This window comes from Apteryx rowi, unplaced genomic scaffold (genome assembly GCF_003343035.1).
Source record: "Apteryx rowi isolate R43461 unplaced genomic scaffold, aptRow1 scaffold_27, whole genome shotgun sequence".
Classification (NCBI taxonomy): Eukaryota; Metazoa; Chordata; class Aves; order Apterygiformes; family Apterygidae; genus Apteryx; species Apteryx rowi.
The window spans coordinates 3,161,340-3,180,121 of NW_020449085.1; the positions used below are offsets into that span (position 1 = coordinate 3,161,340).

The window sequence follows — 18,782 nt, forward strand, 5'->3', positions numbered from 1 at the left end:
GAAGGAGCTGTGGTCTCTGGGACAAGCAGGTGGCCTATGACACATTCTCGTGATGCAGACCAGGGGCAGGGGTTTCYGTCTGAGCACTAGTGTGTTACCAAGGTTGTGTCATGCCAAGTGAGAGTCCTCTGGCCAGTCTAAGCTCATGGTGAGCCAGAAGATCTGACTTTCCATGAGCTTTGGGGTGTTAATGCCTTATGATGCTCAGCCCCTGCTGGACCCCATAGGTGCCAGGATGCCTCGAAGACTGGTTGCGTGGGACAGTGGAGTGATAACTTTTTGCTTCTAGGGACACCCTTTTAAAACAGGCCACGAGAAATGGTGTGAAATGGGTCCTGCCACCCACTTAGTGAGAAACAGATTGACACGCTGCAGGTGAAGAAGGCTCACCGCAGCTCCAAGCCCCCCTTGCCTCCTCTGACCCCCATTACTGCTGCTTTTTCACATCAGTTGACCCTCACTTTGCCACATCTTGAGGTTCCATCTGCTCATGGCTGGAGACATGGTGRGACTTGGACAAATGGCCAGGCCTCTCAATCCTGGCTTGAAAAAGTTCAGTGAGTCCTCTGTTAAAATGCAGAACAATTTGGACAAGGAGGCCCCTTGAGTCTAGTAAGAAGAGAGCGGGGGATAAAGAGAACTGCCAGCCTTCTGCTTAGTGGGTTTGATCCATCAAAATCCAGGCACCTAAGTGAGTCAAAACACTGAAACTGTAAAAATATCTATTTCTAGGTACTGGAAGTATGTATAAATAAAATAAACTAGACTCTACTGTCTATTTCTGGACAATAAACACCTGAAAATTGTGAGATTTCTATAACTGCTGGAGTGCACACATTTATGCTTGAAAAGATATTTTTAAGATCATTTGGTGGTATTTGTCTCTGGTGGTTGGCTCTGTAGCTGGGAAAGTGAAGCAGGTCTAGATGAAGTGGTGAGGGGCAAACAGGAGGATCCAAAGAGCATGGATCAGTGGACTTCTGGTGCTGGAAAAGGACAGGAGAAGAGGGGCTTGGCTCTTTCTATGGGATGGAGATCCACTGAATTGACCCGCTGCCAGAACTTTCTGCATCTGGTCCAGAAGCTTCAAAGCAACGTGGAATATCATTTTTAGGGGAGTTATTGCGAGCCAGATGTGTGGTGTGGTGGCCGAGGAGGTGGTCTGAGCACTGCTGGTTTGCACCAGCCTCAGACTTGCCCCAGGGAGGGTCTTGTCTGGGAGCTGGCGTGATTTTGGTGCTGTGTGCTTGGCAGGGCAAAGTCTTGAGGGGCAAATCCCAGCCTTGGAGCCCTGCTCTGCTCCAGGTGCATACCCGGCCTTGAATGCCTGCCTCCCTGGGGAGGGATGAGTTTCTCAACTGGAATCAGCCCATGYGCTCTGTCTGCATCTCAGACATCACCAGTCTCCCTCAACAACAGGCTATTAAAAGCACTTTCCCTCCTGTGCTGGTCTACATGTGCTTGGTGACAGACCCTGCCACTTCCCATGTCTTTGCTCTTTGAGACAACTGCTCTTTCCAGGTTCTGCTAATTGCTCTGACGAGCTTCCCTGCAAGTGCTGAGAAGGACCGCGGTAGCAGGCGGCAGAGGGAAAGCATCCCACAGTGGCTTAGCAGAGGAGGATGGGGACCATCGCCTCTGGCCACCCTTGCTCCTGGCTCTGGGTTGTAGGTAAAACATTTGTTCCTGCAAAACTGCTTGAGCAGGCATTAATGTCAACCAGTTGCTCCTTGGGAAGGAGTGTGTCTTGTTTTTCAGGGTTATGACTGTCTGGGGCTGTCTTTCTGGGATAAGGGTTTGCTGTTTTTTCACAGACCAGTGGTTCACAGCATATGCTCAGAATTTCTCCTGGATGATCCATCCTTCCTCTTGAGCATTTCCAGCTGATAGCTTGTGCCAAGGCATAGGCAATAAGGATCTGTGGGCGAGGGGAAGGCTGCTTGTGACCCACAGATGACTGAATGGGAACCCGCAGGGCAACACAGGGTGTATATGGGGATGGGCAAGCATCAAGAAGTCTTTGCAATGCTGATGCTGGGCTTGGGATCCAAAGGTTTAGCTGCATTCGTTAGCTGAAATTGTATGAATAGGTGGAGCCACTTCTACTGATGCTAAGATTAGCTCTCCCTCTAGGACCCAATCAGGCAGGATGGGGCACAGAGCGTGCGATACCGGCATCTCAGCGCGTCCTGGTGCAGTTCTGTGGTGGCCATCTGCAGTACCTCTGAAATCCTGCTGATATATGGGACAGACGCAGACAGCAGAGGACGCGGGGCTGGGAGTGACAATGGTTCCCTCGAGGCCCACGTTAATGTACTGTGAGAGAGGAGATTTATCTCCATGTGGCAGGTGAGGATGGCTGAGTGTTCCCATAATGAAAATGTCCCTGTCCTAGGGGCAGCCCCTCCCTGTCAGGACTAGGCTAATGTGCCCTCTGCGTGCCAGAGAGCCCCGGCTGGCAGGCGCAAGGATCGGAGCAGAGTCGGGGATGTGTGCAGAATAATCAACGCAGCCATGTGCACTTAAGGGCTGCCGGGGGAGACGAGGCTCCTACTAAGGTTGCTGGCCCCTTGTAAACACAGGTTAAGATACACAAGTGTTTGTCCACAGCAAATGCAGCTCTGAGCTTGATCCTTCCCTCCCCCCACGCTTTGTGAGGGTGTAACCCCGCTGCCCTCCACCAATGCCTCCCGATCCCTACCCACACATGGAGGAAAAGTGTCTGTTTTTCATGGGATGTTGAAACTCCATCTGACTCCACAAATGCTGATCAATTACTCAATTTTTAATGTTCCTGCCCTCCCAAGAAGCCTAGGTGTCTGTCTTCTTCTCCTTTTTTTCCTATCACTGGCCATTGCATTCTCATCTGAATCTGACAAYAGTTCATTTTCATTTGACATATTAATCTATGCTTCTTTCTGTAAAGATAACTCATCCCTGTTTGACCGCAGGAGTGCATAACCAGAGCCATGCCAGGAATATTTTACTTGCTTTGAAAAGACAGTGGAATAACAAGTAATCTGAGCTTTGTGATATCGCCCATACATTTTAAGAAGTCAGAGGTCCCTTGCAGAGACTAACCTGGCGATGATGGTTTAAGAGTTTTACTCTCGCTTGGAGTACAGGGCACAAGGCTTCAAAGCAGGACTCAAAGGGTAACCTTCGCTGGGGGAAAGGTGCAAATTCAGAGGTGCTGGTCCCTGGCAGAGGGACGGCAGCTCTGAGGTGGGGCTCACAGGGGTTTCCCCTGGTTCTCYGTGGCTCTGAGCTACGTGTTGTACTGCTTCCCTTGGGAGCGGTTTCCCCAGATCAACAACGGACAGAGTCCAAGAGTTTTCCTTGCTGTGCGCTCCGTGCTGTCCCTCTGCTCAGTTACATCTCATTGCCTTTTAGAGGAACATTATTATTATTATTACTACTTGGGCTGAAATACAGGCATGGCTAGCGAACCCGATAGTGTATGAACACTTCTTACAGCCCAAAACAGAGCCTTCGCCAAAGGGTTTCATGCCACACGCGGGCCGGGAAGGAGGTGGCACGGCCACGCTCACGCAGCAGCAGGGTGGTGGCAGGGGCAGGGACACAACCTGCATGGGGACGGGGGCAGCGGGTCTGGTCTGTACAGCGGGGGCTTGCCTCTCCCCCTCTGCCATGCCTCCCCTGGGGCTGCGGAGCCCCTCTCACCCGCTGGCTCTGATCCRTTCGGCTGCTGGCACCAGATGAATTTATTTGCTGCTGTTCATCAGGTTTGTGGCAGGCTGGCATTTTTAGTGCTGTTTATATAAGGAMCGCCATCAGTGTAAGACAGCAATTATTTCTGTATAAATAAGAATGTTAATGCTGTCAGTTGCCCCCTGACGGTCAGCAATATACTGTAATAGGGTCCCCTCCTGGGTGCGTTTGCTCAGTTTAAGGCTTCATCCTTCCCCCGCTGGGGTAACGCTGGTGTAATTCTCTGTCGCCCAGGAAGGGAGCTGAACTGAGGCCCCTTTTCCCTCCCGGGCGTCTCTTCTCCTTGCAGCACCTCCGCGGCAGGGCCAGGTTTCTGACACGTGTGGCCACCAACCGGGGGTTGCAAAGCCCAGCTGACCCCCAGCCCTCCTTCCCGGGGTGGCTCCAGGATACAGCTTCTCGTAGGAGAGGACAACCTCTACGTGTGCAATTGCAAGGAGATGGCAGACCCCTCCTTTCAGCCTGCAAACGTTACTGTAGTGCAAATCATTGCTCCCCAGGCTTTCTAACCAAATCAAGTCTTTGCTTTGGGCTGCGCTGCAGGGGCTAGCCAAAAAAACGAAAATCCTCCGCATGCAATTGGGAAGTTGCAGGGATCGGGAGGCGCAGCCTGCGGGGCAATATGCCTGGGCCAGCTGCCCTCCCGGTCCGTGGGGGACACGCTCCCTGCACTGGCTGTCTCCTGCCGGGGACCTGCGTTATCTCTCGGAGCACAGCCACAAGCAGGGCGCAGGTCTGGCAGCCGCTGAGACAGAAAGAGCGTTTGATCTCTCAGCAAATCTTTCCACATCCGGCTCCTCTGGATCAGTGTCCCCTGCGGGTGGGGAGCGGGGCGGATGCTGCTGGGCTCGGCAAGGAGGCTTGCCACCCCTTGGCCGCAGTGTCCCAGGTCCGGCAGTGGCGGGAGGTGCCGACCCTCAGGACGCCCCACACGCCCGCGGGGTTTGACAGCAAAAGCCCTCCAGCCCCCCCACTCCCACATAGCTCCAGGGATGCTCCCGGTGCTGCTCCCTTAAACACATAAAAGGGCTCCATCTGGTTTTAATTATTCAAATGAGATGACAGGGTAATCAATATAAGCGGTTAAACGTGGCCAGGATTAGTGCTGGCTCTGCAGCAGTGCTGGAGAAGAGTGCTCAAGATGGAGGATGAGGTACTGCCCCAGCATGCATGCATGCATGCATGCATGCATGCATGCATGCATGGACAGAGAGACGGGTGCCCAGCCCGGCAATGGGGCAGACCCTGCCCCGTGCCAGGCGAGGTGGGAGCGGGGCTGAGCGAGGGGCTGCAGGGAGGGTGCGTGGCAGCAGCCCGTCTGCCAGATGCAGCGTTAAAAATACTAACCTGCAGTGCTGCCTGCTTTTTTTGTTTTGTTTTATTGCTAATATACTGCTAATTGTGCCCTGCTATGAGGTAATGCTAACAGAGCGAGATTTAGAAAGCAGGAAGCGCAAGGAAATAAATTGGGGGCCCAGCGCAGCCTCAGCGATCGGCGTGGCAATGAGGCAGCGTTCCTGGCAAGGGCAGCGCCCGGTGCCATGCTGGGGGGCGCATGTGCCGGGGCAGCATGGTATGGCCGGGGGAGAAGGGCCCGGCCGCCCCCCAGGCCAGGCCGCCCCTCGCCGCGCCGCCGCCGCCCCGGCAAGGAGGCCTCTGCTGCCCCTCTCGCTTCCCGCCTTTTGCCGCCGTCGCCATGGTAACGCGGCCTGCTGCGGCAGCGATCCATGAGGGGGAGCGCCAGGCCTCGGGCCGCGTCTCTTTAAACCCGCAATAAAACATTATTAAAAAAAAAAAAAGAGAGGAGAGGGAGATTGACATCTTCTGGGTTATTTAATCTGCCTCTGCTGAGCCTTTATTGAAGCTCGCGGTGCCCCTGACCCCTGCGTGTGCCTTGACACAGCAGTGTCTCATCATGTCGGCGCCCATCTTTAGAGTCACCCAGAGACAACAGCAATAAGAGATGAAATTTCAGCATGTGGCAGAGGGAATATCACCCCCTCGTCCCAGCAGCACCCAGCTTCCCCCCAGCACCTTGGGGACCCCCCCGGGAGGCCTTGGCCCTCCTCACCCCATGGTCCTGGCCYGTTTTGCCTGGTCCTGGCCCATGTTTGCCCAGCTGCAGGCTTTTCCCACTTTTCCGCCTGTGGTCCCCACTAACGGGAGGCTCGACGTGAGGCTGTTGTTGTTCCTTCTCTGCCCAAAGGCTCAGTTTCTCCCTGCGTTATGCAATGAAAGCGGTTGACTTTACAGCCTCGGTTTATATTGCCAGGAAGTAACTTAAATGCACTCGTTAAGTGTTGAAGCTGCATTTCTTTCTGATGATTGCAAAGATTTATTAAGTTCTCCCAGGGAAGAGAAGAATTAAAAAAAAAAAAAGCCAGCAAATAAGATTCAGTAGTAGGCCCAAGGAATAAACCTAAAATATACGTGCACTGTTTAGAGACTTCGCTGGAGCATTTACTTTCTGCTGGCTCCTGTCTACAAGCGTGCCTATGTATTGCTCTGTGTTATCCTCAGCTAAACAGGTTTCAAAGGCTTCGGCTGATAGCAGGCTGCCATCGGAGGGCCCGCGAAGAGGACTGAGTCTCCAAAGCCGTCTGCATCGTGTCTTTCCCCAAAAGTGACTCTTGTCCGTCATGGGAAATCCTGATAATCCCATTTGACAGGCAGTTAMAGGTATACAGAAAGCGCCGGGCAAGCTGGGCATAGCAATTTTCCTAGCTGTTGCTGGCACTTGTGCYGTCCCTTTCATCAAGCCCTTTAGATCTCTGAGGAGAGGTGTCTCCCTGCGTACAGGCTGCAAGCGTGTCCATATGCGCATATGGAAGAGGGAATGTGGGTTTAATGAGCGGCTCTGTGCTGCTGGYGGCTGCCAGGGCRGCCCCGGGAATGCACCACTTTGTTGCTCCGYGCCTCAGTTTCCCCACCTGCAAGCTCCCCTTTGCAAAGCTGCTGGGAGCTGAGCTTTGCAGAAAGGTGCTGTCAGGAGGGGCAGGCCGTGCACCACGTGTCGGCTGGCTCTCACGGATCCTTGACTGTTAATTTGCGGCAAAAGATAGTTGCTGTTCTGCAAACTGCTGCTCACTAGTCTCCTGTTTCTAATAAGGTTCCTCCTTTGTCTTGGAGTTCAGGCAGAGGAGCCAATAGTTCAGTGCGAACAGGGAATAATTAAAGGTTCACTGTTCGCTAATAACCTATGCACTGGAAAGTGTTCATCCAAACCACTCAGCTGAAATTAAAACATAGTAAGTGCTCTCTSAGCAGAAGTCTGGAGCAGTTCCTGGACAATTCGTGAACATGAAAGATGGGTCCAGTTCATTGCACAAGTTATTCACAATTARTTAATTGACTGGTTCTATTAATTCGCTCCCGAATACAGTCACTGGGGGATGAGGTCACAGCTGGCAGAGAAGTACCAGCAGGATGCAGTTTTCTGCGAAGTAAATTAGCAACATTTAATTTCACAAGAGTCCAGAAAAAAAATTGCTAAAAAGTCACTGAGGCCTGGAAATTGGCTGGGACTGCAGATCTGAGAGGCATGGCCAGATGTGGAATTTCTGATAGCTGGAGAGGCCTGTGCAGTCCAGACTGGGGARCGGAGAAGCCAAATTGGAGCCAAACTTGACATCTAAGGATTTGGTTTCTTTCCCTTTCTATTGGCACCTTGTGGGAAAAATAAGAAGCACAATCTGTTGGGGAATAACGCTATCTGTGTATTGGCTCCTTGCTGAAATCCTCCCATTTTGCTGCCTTCTGTGGGAGATGGTTGCACGGTGGACGGCTCAGTGCCGCTGAGGTCTGTGCCAGCGCCAGGGAGGAAGATGGGGCAGACATAGCCCAATGTTTGCATTGCTCTTCTCTACTTCTTCCTGCACCTGGCCCAAAGACAGCAGCCAGGGTCAGATCCAGCCTYTTTTTACCCAACCGATAATTCCAGCTTAAGTCTCTGCCTGCCACGCTGTAGGTGAAGCACTGTGGAAATTCTCATCTGCCAAGTAATTTCTTGCAATTTGGTTTAAAAATCCTAAAAGCCTCCCATTTCCCCATCTGCCTGCATTTAGAGGGAGGCAATGGCACAGGTTTATAATCATGGGCTGCCTCTGTGCCATGCCCTGCACACCATCAGTGTGCAACAAGCAGTAACAGCAGCAGTTGAAGCTGCCTCAGGGACAAGGCTGACCCTCTGCTTTTAGGTGAGGAATATGCAGAAGGAGCAGATGATTGCCAAAGAATCAGCAATCCTATTTTAATGCAAATGTTGCTGGTATTAAAAAAGGGTGAAACTGGAAYGTCAGCAGAATTTTGGGCCCATGAGTGTTACAGGGTTGTATTTAATATGGGCTTCTGGCTGCTGTATTAGTGTCAGTTGTGAGCCGGCAGAGGAATCAGCCTCATTATTACAAATATGAGGCAATTCATTTCCTGTGAATTTCCCAATAGGTTGTTATTCCAGATTAATCTGAGTATCTCTTCTATGGGAAAATATTTGGTTGCATACACTACACATATGTAAATATGCCCCTTTGCAAAGCAAACAGGAAGTCTTTGTTTTGGGAGAAGGCCCAGGTAAAGGGCAAGCGGCTGGAGCTGGGTCTTTTGACGTTGCCTGTAATTTCACATTTGAGAGAGCTTTAACTAAAGTGATATAGGTATTTCAGTTTTATTAGTACAGTCCCAGTTTTACCAGCACAGTTTATTAAAATGATATTGTGTTGTCCCTGGCACTTGTTTCAAGACACTTTGAAACATCCTTTGTACAAAAGACCAACCCAAATGGAAAACATTTACGCCRGGTATATCACTGTGCAATGCCGGGTTCGCTCCGTGTTTCCTGAGGTGAGTCCAGGTGAATGAGGGCTGAGCCCAGCAAGAGCAGGTTGGTGCAGAGAGCGCTGCCAAATGCAGGTAAACACTATCAAAGCTGGTCTCTTGCCCCAAAGGCATGTTAATGATGCTTGGTTGCTGTTCTGTGAAAGACTTGCCCAACACAGTGCATTACCGGAAGATCCTCTGCTCYGAGAATTAATCTCGTTTTGCTGAGAGGAGTCAGTGGTGATGCCATCAGTCATTAAAAAATATAGACTGGACTTTTATCCAGTGCAGAGCGCTTGTTGTGAGTCTTATCTTGTTTGAAGAGCCAGCTGTCCCTTCTGCCCAGCTTCCCTRTTTCTAAGGAAGAAAGAAAATGCAGCAGAATCCTGTCTGACTTTGTTTTATTTTAGCACAAGCCTCTGTCTTTGGTGAGTGCTGCAAAAAAGCTTAAAGATGCTCAAGAAGAGTGGGAGAGAGGCTTAAATGCTGTAAGACAGAGAAAAACATGCAAACTCTTTCCCTTATGGATTTAAGACAATCTCAAGTGATTATTTTTCCCCCATAATTGGCACCTGTTTCTGGTATTGACAATACTGCTTAAATGTCTATTTTAGACACGTATTGAAGCTGCCTTCAGACTTTTGGCAAAATGACCATTTTCTCCCCACTTGTTCCACAGAGAGATTTAGCTTTTCCATTCACATGGGGAACGACTCTTTTGAATTCAAAGAGGGGTCGAAGGGGCTGGCTGCTCTCGTGCCGTCATCTGGCAATATGCTGGGAACAGAAATGCTCTGCGGAGATAGCAGAGCCCAGCAGGAGGCTCAAACGCTCGGATGAATTTGGARACTTTTCCTTCAATCTTGTTCATGCTCCTGTGTGGTGTGAAGCAGGCTGTTGTACTCCACGAACTTTCTGCATGCTGGGCTGAGCCAAATATGTACAGTAAGAGTAATCCCCAGAGGAAGTCCATCTAAATTACCATCTCCCCAAATAGACGTGATTTGAAATAATTTCCTTAAGTGTGAGATTATTACAGGCAGATTATATTGATTTTGAAGGCTTTCAGATGAGCAGAAACACTCCTCCCTCATCATGGAAAAGACAAAGTTTTTTAAAATTATTTTTCCATTTTTAAAGAAAAGTGCACCAAAACAAATTTGCTCTCCCTCCATTTAAAGCCTGATCCATAGGATGAATTTAGCATAGATGAAGGCTGTAAACTGGCAGCCCCAGAGCCTGAAGCTGCCTTTTTTCTCTCCTTTGTGTGGTCGAGCGTGGCTCTCGGAGGGGGCAGGGACACCTGGGGCTGCGGTGTCCATGCCCTTGGCTGCTCTGGTGGTGCCACGACCATGTGCTGCACTGGGCTGTCTGCAAGCTGGACAGCTGTCCTCGAGAAACTTGCTGACATCTCCAATTCATTTCACATGGGCTGTGAAGTCCAGATGGTGACAGGACATGACTTTCAGGCACTGCTGATCAAGGCTGAAGTCAACCCAGTGATCTCCAGGTGAAAGACTTCCTAGTCCGTTACCAGCCTCTTAAATCATTTGCATCCTGATTTTTATTCAAAACTGTGGCTTGTATGCCAGACATCAGGTTTGGCACCCAAGACATGTGCGGGGCTGTTTCCACCACAACCTGCRGCATTGCTGCAACTTCTCAGGAGGAGATTTGGATGGGCAGCCTCAAAGCACTAAGGAAAAGTGAGAAGATATCAGATCTGGCCCACAGAGGACATGGTGAGGCATGTGAAGGTAGAGTTTTAACCACTGAAATGTCCTCAAAGAAAGGCAAGAACTAAGGAACCTGGGTTTCTAAACCCTCTGCTCTGCCTGCAGGTGCTTGCTCCCCTCACGGGTGTTTCCTGCCCAGCCCCTTGCTCCAGCTGTTGGGTTCCCTATCACAGAATCGCTGAGGTTGGAAGGGACCTCTGGAGATCATCTAGTCCAACCCCCCTGCTCAAGCAGGGTCACCTAGAGCACATTGCACAGGATTGCATCCAGGCGCGTTTTGAATATCTCCAGAGAAGGAGACTCCACCACCTCTCTGGGCAACCTGTTCCAGTGCTCTGTCACCCTCACAGTGGAAAAGTTTTTCCTCATGTTCAGATGGAAGTGTCTGTGTTTCAGTTTGTGCCCGTTGCCTCGCRTCCTGATCCTCCAGATCCTGAATCCAGGAGCTCCAAATCTCACTCCTGGTCTCTGGTCCAAACAGAGCTCAAGCCCAAAGCTCCAYGCTCCCTGAGATGTGACTCAGGGCAGCTGTGCCAGCTGGGCCTCGAGCATGGCTGTTCCTCCTGGCAGGGAACCCCACAGTAAGTGAGGGTCCCCAAACCCAGACGGGGGGAAGTTTATTGAAGGAAGCACCTGAGACGAATCATTTTTAATCTCACCTCCATGTATATCAAGGATAGTAGATCTGCAGGTTGTTTGCTCACGTGTTTGGTGAGCCAACAACAAACAAAGCAATATCCCTCCCCAGTCCTGCTGCCCTTGCCTGTCCCCTGCTCCCCCAGCAGCTGGCTGCCAGCTGCGTCTCCAGTGGGCTATGTGGTCTCCAGCGGCAAGCAATGCCCTCGGGGAATGGCACACACGTCACGTATGGCTGAGCAGCTGGCRAGGATCAGGAAGACAAGCTCCCCCAGGTTGGAGAGATGTGGTGCTGCTTTGGGTGGCAGGGGAGGGAAACGAGCGAAACAGCATGCTGGAAGAAATGAAAACCAAAATGCATTTGAAGTTTGGGATGAAACCTGTTCTGTCTCTCCCCAGTCAGAAGTAACCAGGCATCAGCCCTGCAACCTGCGCACTCCAGCACATGCTCCCTGCTGGCTCTCCAAGAAGACCAAGGGGCTGAGATTAGCTGCTACTCCTGATAGGCACAGGCAGGACTCGCCCCTTCAACGAGCCTGCTGACATGTGCGGTCAGACATGAGCCTGCATGCCCCAGCCTGCCAAGTGCTTCTAGTTAGTTGTAAATGTTTTGTATAATGCAGCAGAATCCTGCAAAAGCACATGAAACCAGTCAAAGCTGCTCGGAGGGATACTGGGAGGGAGGAAGAATTCAGGAGCAAGCAAGCGAATGTGACTGTGAGGGGAGAAGGCCTTGTCACGCTGATGGGAGTTGAGATATTGCGTCTGACAGCCATCGGTTTGCATCGAAGGACAATCGCCTCCAAGCTGGGTTTCTCTAAGAGGAGCGTGTCCCCTGGAAAGCAGCACCCCAACAGCTACAGCTGCTCTGTGCCTGTGTGCTGAGCCCTGCTGCAGTCTTGTGTCCCTCCTGTGCTGCTCTCCTCTGCATTACATGTCTTCCTTGGAGCACCCATGCCCCGAGCAGAGCTTCAGAGACGTTCTCCAGCAGAAAGCATAACTCTTTAGTGCTGGAGCTAAATGTCTACATCCCAGTCAGGGTGGACTCTGAAGCCTTTCTGTGCCTGTTTCTGGGGGAGGAAAGTCCATCTGAGCCTACTAAACTCAAAGATATCTCTAGCTCAGGAAGGCCCTGGGCTGCAAATCACTGGAGGTCAGCAGGGTGTTTGGGGGAAGCATTGCTGCACGGTTGGCTGGTCCATACCCTTGTTCTGGGCACCYATGGGTGGCAGCTGTCGGAGCCAGGACATGGGGGGAGACAGGTCTTTGGGCTGGGCCAGAGCACCCGCTCCTGCATTCCTGCAGCTCAGTTTGGGCTATGCTCAGGGTCTTGCTGCTCTCCCTGTTTTCCATGAGAGCCGGGGGTATTTCCTTTTTCCTGCTAATCTGCTGCTGAGGTTCAGTCCGTTGGGTGTCCCCCTGTTTCCAGGTCAGTCTCCCCAGGCAGAAGGTCTCCTCTCTCTCCTGTGCTCTCCAGGGAGGTATTGCTGAAATGCTGGACGGTGCTGCTGGATGTCGGTGTCCATGCGATGCTGATGAAGGATTGTTGCTGTCCTTTAGCAAGAGGCTTTGGAAACATGCCAACCCACAGTCCCAGAGGCTTTGTCACCTTCGCCACCATGTCCAGCTGCCAGGTTGTTTCCAGTGTGCTGTCCACTCCGGCCTCCAGTCCTGCCTCTGGAGTCCTCACCCAAGGAGGATAATATCAGTGAGTCACCAGCTGGTGTCCATGGGAGGTCTCAAGGYAACTGCACAGTTGCAGCCTATCCAGTCAGTGGCACTGAAACAGCCAGAGACCGTAGCATTGCTGTCCTGTTTTTCCTCCAGCTAATCATTCACGTCACTGGCGTTTTGTTCCCCAAAGCCCTCTGCAGAGCATCCAGACTGCTGACAGTCAGCGTCGTCTCTGCTCCTCTGGCTGCAGCAACCGTGGGCATTTCACCGTGGGACTCCGCCCCGGCTCAATATTTTATAGTGCAAGCAAAGGGGGGTCTCTGTTAGGGGGAAGGGATGCTCCTCCCTGGCACTCGGTGTTTGCGCCCCCGTGCCTGCCTGAATGCCTGGCTCGTTGCAAAGAGCTGGCTGGAAGTGTCCAGAAACAGTTCACTGGTAGCTTGAGTTAAGGCAGGACATGCATGTGGGGAGCAGATTTTAATCCACACTCCCCAGCCCAGCAAGGCCATTACAGTGAGTGACTTGCTCATGAGCTGCAACCTGTGGGAGGGTGGGAAAACTCTGCAAGCACCAAACCCCTCCTGGAGAACAGAAATTGCCCAAGAGCTTCCAAGAAGGGAGAGGGAAATGCATCAGCCAGGGTCTTGGCTCACAGGGGAGGATGATTTTTCAAATGAAAGCTGCTCCGGGGCTCTCTGGGCAGCAGCTCRGTGTCCCGGGTTGCAAAGGACTTCCCTGTGATCCAGCAGCATTCCAGGCTGCRGCAGACGGTGTTTGGGAACGGGGCTCTGCCCTTGCCCAGTGGGCACTGGGTGGGCGTAGGAGGCAGGTTGAAGTCCCCCATGCGCTGGCCCCACATCATCCAGGCTGACACTCTCCTTGGGAATGCGCACGCAATGCTTCCAGCAGTTTAGCACTCTTTTTCGCCTGGGCCTGCGCAGGACTCTCTTCCCTGCTGGCGTTACTCCAGTGGTGTTAATAGCATTGTACCAGCTAGGAAATCAGATCTCAGTGTCCTTGTCTTTATCTRCTCCCATTGGTTTGGCTCTTCCTGGGTGCAATCCTGCACAAACGTCTATTTCTTTCCCGCTTATATATTTAGGTATTTTCCCACATCCAATTAATTCAACCAATGCCACTAACGTATCATGCTGCCTCAATGTAACCTGCCTTTTATGTTCCCGCGATAAAGACATCTTTTGTTAGTGACTCACTGTCAGGCTGTGTTTCTCTATAAGGCTTGTGTGAAACACTCACAGAACCTGTTATATAAAAATGTTCATTACCCTCTTCTACAGACCTTGTTGCCAGTAAGTGGAAGGGAAGAGATTCATTATATTCTGCGTAGGTACCTGAGCCTGAGACCCCCAGATGAGAGGGACAGMCAGAGAGAGGGGAACGAATGAAGGAGACCTCAAGTGATGTTAGAATTAGCTGGAAAAATGTTGATGTGAAAAAAAAAAATCCTACAGGAAATATTCCTAACATTTTATTAAAATACTGCCCTGCCCCAGCCCCGGCAGCTTGGTTAGGATTGGTGGTGCCTAGGGCAAGAGGAAGCTGGAAAGATCCAATCCGGTCTCCCGGACTGGGCTGAGTCCTCTTCCAGCGGGTCTGCTCGAGTTTGTGGATGCGGGGACTGTGCTGCTGCTCGGAGCGGGATGGAGGACAGTGCCGTGGCCTTGTGTCCAGCTTTCTGCTCAAGCCCGTGAGTCTCGTGGGGAGCTGAAGGGCCACCACTGCCCAGCGGAGCTGGACGAGGCCCTGGAACGCGGCTAACGGGGCTGTAACACAGCGAGAGGAGACGGCGCTCTCCGGAGCTGCTTGGCATTCTTTTAGCGCCGGCCTCTTTATTACCATAGCGCTGAGCGATGGGGCCCGGGGGAGCAGGGGTTTCAGCTGCATCTCTGAGCTCTGCCACGCTCGCTCCCCCTGCGATTGATCAAGCTACAACTGGGGCTGAGTGAATTTGCACTTTTTTCTCTTCCCCATCCCAAACCCTTTGAGATAATGGAAATTTTTTCCACTGACGACGCATTTTATTTCCATCCTCTCTCCTCCCCTCCTTCCGCAGCCCAGGGATAATAAATCCAGCCTGGTTGGATTGTGCAGCTCCTCCAGGGGAGGGGATTGGGCTGCAGGTCTCATCCTGCACCTTCCTGCCTGCAGTTAGGGGTCCTGCCTGGGGGGGTCCTGCCAGCAGGGTCTCACTCGCAGGGGCACAGGCTCTTGCAGGGCGGCCTGGCTCAGCACCCCTTGCTGCCAGACTGCCGTCAGCAGTGTTATGTGGCTGCTCACCCTGTCTCCTCTGTGACGGGCACCCGCTGCTGGGCTGGGGGCGCACGGGCAGGGGACCCAGAGAGGGTTGCTGGATGTCATGGGGTAGCTGGGACCTCAGAGCCCTGGAGATCAGCCCCCTGCTCTGTGAGCACCAGGCTCAGGGATGGCCTGAGACACCCCCCGAAAGCCACTTGGTGGAGAGGGCTGGTGTCTTGGGGAGCTATTCCCTCACTTTTTAGAAAGATAATGTGCTGGTGTTGTCCTGCAAGCTCAAAATTCAATTAGCTCTCCCACCCCTTGTTGCCCTTTCCAAAAATCTCCACAGTGCAAAGGGATTTACTGGGAAAGGTGCAACTAGGTTTGCAGTCACTGAACCAGGTGTCACCTTAACTCTGCCCCTTTTGAGACGTGAGCCTCTGCCTTGTCTTTGCTGTGTAAAGAAGCAAAATTACCTACCGTGGAAGATGGCTTCCTAAGCGGCTTCATGTGCTTGCATTTTTGAGGCAAGACACAATGCCTTGTCCCCAGCTTGGCTTTTCCATTGTAAAATAAATGTCTTCTGCTGGGGCACTGCTTCTCTGATGTGAGCTGAGAGATTTCAGTTTGGAGGCCTGCCAACCCCGAGCCGAAGAGCCGCGGGGCTGGGCCAGCTGCACGGGCCGTCCCCGTCCTGCARTGTTCCCCGGGGCCCTGGGGACCCTGCAGCCCTGCTGGATCGGCCCCCCCAGGGAGCAACTGCTATCAATTTGTGTAATTAGCAATGCAAATAGCTCTATTTGTGCGGAGCGCCTGACAGTAATACCAGCTATAAAGGCGYGCAACCACTGTAGGACTGAGATTGAAGCATTCCAATTTTTATGAGCAAAGATAAAATTAAACTGCTGCTGCGGTTGGCTAATGTAGGTTGGCACGATGCTCTGGGGAGAGCCACTGCTGGGGAGAGTTAAGGTGACTCGGGCCCTGTGTTTACGCAGGAACGATGTCTGCTTTGCGTGTCCAAGGTTGGTTTTGCAGATTCGACTGCAAGTGAATTTTGCAAAGCACTAAAGACTGCAGTCATGACTTCCTCTTAAGGAAGCTTTTGTGGGGATGCATTTCCTTGGTGTTTTATGAGGCAGTCCTTAGGCCAGCTGGAGAGAGACATGGTTCCTGCGAATATGTAGCAGATCGATCCAAGAGCTCTTGGCAGCCTCTGGAAGGGACTGTGCTCCTCACCCCAAGCACTGGGGTTTCTCCTGTCCACGAGGGATGTTTTGGGCTGAAAAAGTTCTTGTGCATTTGGACCTACTGATTTGGAGTGTGTGGGTTTGAATGAGGACAGAGGCGGGTTTGCCACAGATATTCAGTTCCAGCCTTGTCCTTGCTCCTGGAGGCTGAGCTGTGTTGTACATCCCATGTCTAGAAATGCTTCCGTGTTACTGCTCCCCGTGCAAGAGGCTGCCAGAGTCACCGTGGGCAGCACACAGGGAAATGCCGGGGCCTTGCCTGGCTGGGTATGACCCTGGGGGAGCTAAGGGTGCGCTGGCACATGTTCTCCCATTCAAGTCTCCAGACTTGTGTCCCTCCATAAAACCAGCTTTTTCCAGCTCTGAAAGGCGAAGGCAATGAAAACTAGAGGAAGACTCAGCCCCTGGCAGAACTGAGCTTATTGTATAGCCTTATTATAGGCTTTATTACATAGCTTAAGAGGCTGCATGGAGAGAGAGCAACTCTCTTACATCCCCCAAGGGCKCTTACCTAGAAGAGCCCCAGAGATGTGCAAAACACCCCAAATAGGAGAGGCAAGAGAAAAGGTCCACTTGTCATCTCCTTGCCCCCTTTGCTGTGCATAGAGCGGTCCCTCAGCTGCAATGCCGTCCTTCTCTTCGTCCCTTTCCCAGTAGGGATTTCTGAGCAGGACAGAGCAATCCCTCCTATTTCCCTCCTGATTAATTCTGTGCTGTGCCAAGTTAGCATCAGTGGGTCTGGCAGAAAAAATAATTTTTTAATTAAAAACATTTTTTTTTAGGTAGTGCTTCAATGTCTGGGTCTGGAGTAATTATTAGTAGCTCCAGGGAGACCGTGCTTTAGAAAAATTGTTGGTGCTGCTGCAAAGGAATTTATCTGATTAACGTCAGCTTTCACACGTGGCTTTTGGGGCGGGGGTATGAGGAGGGGAGTCCTGCTGCTCTCAGGCAAACTGATTAATCACAGGAAATGAGGCAGGATGATGCAGGTGTTGGTTTTCCACCTCTGACGTGGGCTGGGAGAGGAGGAGAGGCTGGGAGAGGGCCATCCTCTACCCTGAATGCAAGTTCYGGTGCTTAGCTTAAGGGATTGAAGGTTTCTGGCTACTGTGGCTGAAGGGAAGCGGCTCCACGGAGCAGAACTGGAGGGGAAGCTGGAGGAGAGATGAGGGCTGACATTTCTGCCTGTTGCTGGACTAAGCAGGCAGAAAACCACCCCAAAGAGAGCTCAATGCTGGCCAGGTGCAGGAGGTGGAGAGGGGAAGCAGGGAAAGCAGTGGGGATGGAGACAAGGAGCAGCTCAGGGCATGGAGACCCCAGAGATGTGCCTGCCCCTGCAAAGTGTGGAGCTTCTGGTGGGTCAGAAGAAGGTATTCCCCCTCCAGATGTTGCTGTGTGTTTTACAGGTGTGAGAAATGGACCCAGCAGCTGGAGAGCTCAGACATACCCTGCACCAGCCTACCCTGTTGCTGGAGCTGTGGACTCGCTTGCACAGAGGATTTGGGGGTATGGGGGGTTCCCAGTAGCCAGCTTCCCTTCTTAGAAAAAGGTCAAAGATTCCTGCAGGAAACAGCTTCTTCCCTGGAATGTTCCCTCTTGATTTCTTATGAGAGGCTTAATTCTCTCCTGAAGCATAAGGTCTTTGATTCCTTCAAAAAATCCCGGCTTTGGAGATTTTTGTTTGTTTTAATCCTGTAACCCTGGCTGTTCCTGCAGAGCTCGCTCTGGGCTGTCACGGCCGTGGGAGACTATCCAAGACATCGAAATGATCTGAGGGGAGCAGCAGCATTGGAAGTGGTGAAAGCAGTATGAAGGCACTGGGTCGCTTGCTGAGGAACCAGACGAACTTCGCTCCTCTGCGTTTTGAATTTGCTCCTCGGGCTCAGCGTGGAGGAGAACGAGCTCCGGTTTTGTTCAGCATCTCTGGGACCTTAAACCCCTGTAATGCGCAGAATTAAAGCTCTGCGTGCAAACCTGGATGATGAGATCCTCACAAAAGCCGAGTGGGTTAAAAGCTCATCAATGCTGTATTTCAGTGTCCTGCCACTGATCCAGCCATGAATCCGGCACTCGGGGCCCGATTCACTTCGTCTTCGCTCGCTCTGGGGCGGGAGAGGCCAAACGCTGAGCTGGTGCATGGCAGCTCCGCACCGCTCAGGATGTGGCCCGGGGATGGTGGCTCCCGCGGCCACCATGGCCCCGCAGCCGAGGCGCTGCAGGGCTCAACGTGCCCGCAACGCCTTGTCCGCTCCCCTCGCGGCTCCCGCGCAGGGCACCAGCTCCTCGCAGCGCCGGATTTACTCGATTTAATCGTAACATTATCAGTTGCTTCTCTAATGGGTTCTGCAGGCTCCAGGCAAATCCTACCCTTTGTGCTCAATTAACAGACTATACCTTGGAGAGTGGGAGGTAATATAAATATTTTCCGTGTAGTAATAGGAATTTTTTTTTTTCTGTGGTGCTGTCATTATAATATTGATTTGACATCCAGGTGTCAGGAACAGCTGGATGGCAGAAAGTATTGCAACTTTAATTCATTTTGCAGCCGGGAGAGGGGGGATGCTTTTCCTCCAGGCTTTTCCCGCCTGCCTTCCCTCGCCCCCTTCCCTCGCCGATGCTCCGTGTTCCACCCTGACAGGAACATTTATAAACTGCCACTGTGGGGAGTATTATTAACAGCTCG

The 18,782-nt window shown here is 52.0% G+C and overlaps 1 protein-coding gene across 1 annotated transcript in view; it reads right to left on the minus strand.

Annotated features, from left to right (window-relative positions):
• Positions 1 to 18,294, minus strand: part of CSPG4 (chondroitin sulfate proteoglycan 4) — an 88,546-nt gene extending 70,252 nt beyond the window's left edge. The window contains exon 1 of the mRNA XM_026068374.1: positions 18,094 to 18,294. Coding sequence (XP_025924159.1) covers positions 18,094 to 18,294 — 201 coding nt within the window. The remainder of the gene's footprint in view (positions 1 to 18,093) is intronic.
• Between the last annotated feature and the right edge of the window lie 488 nt (positions 18,295 to 18,782).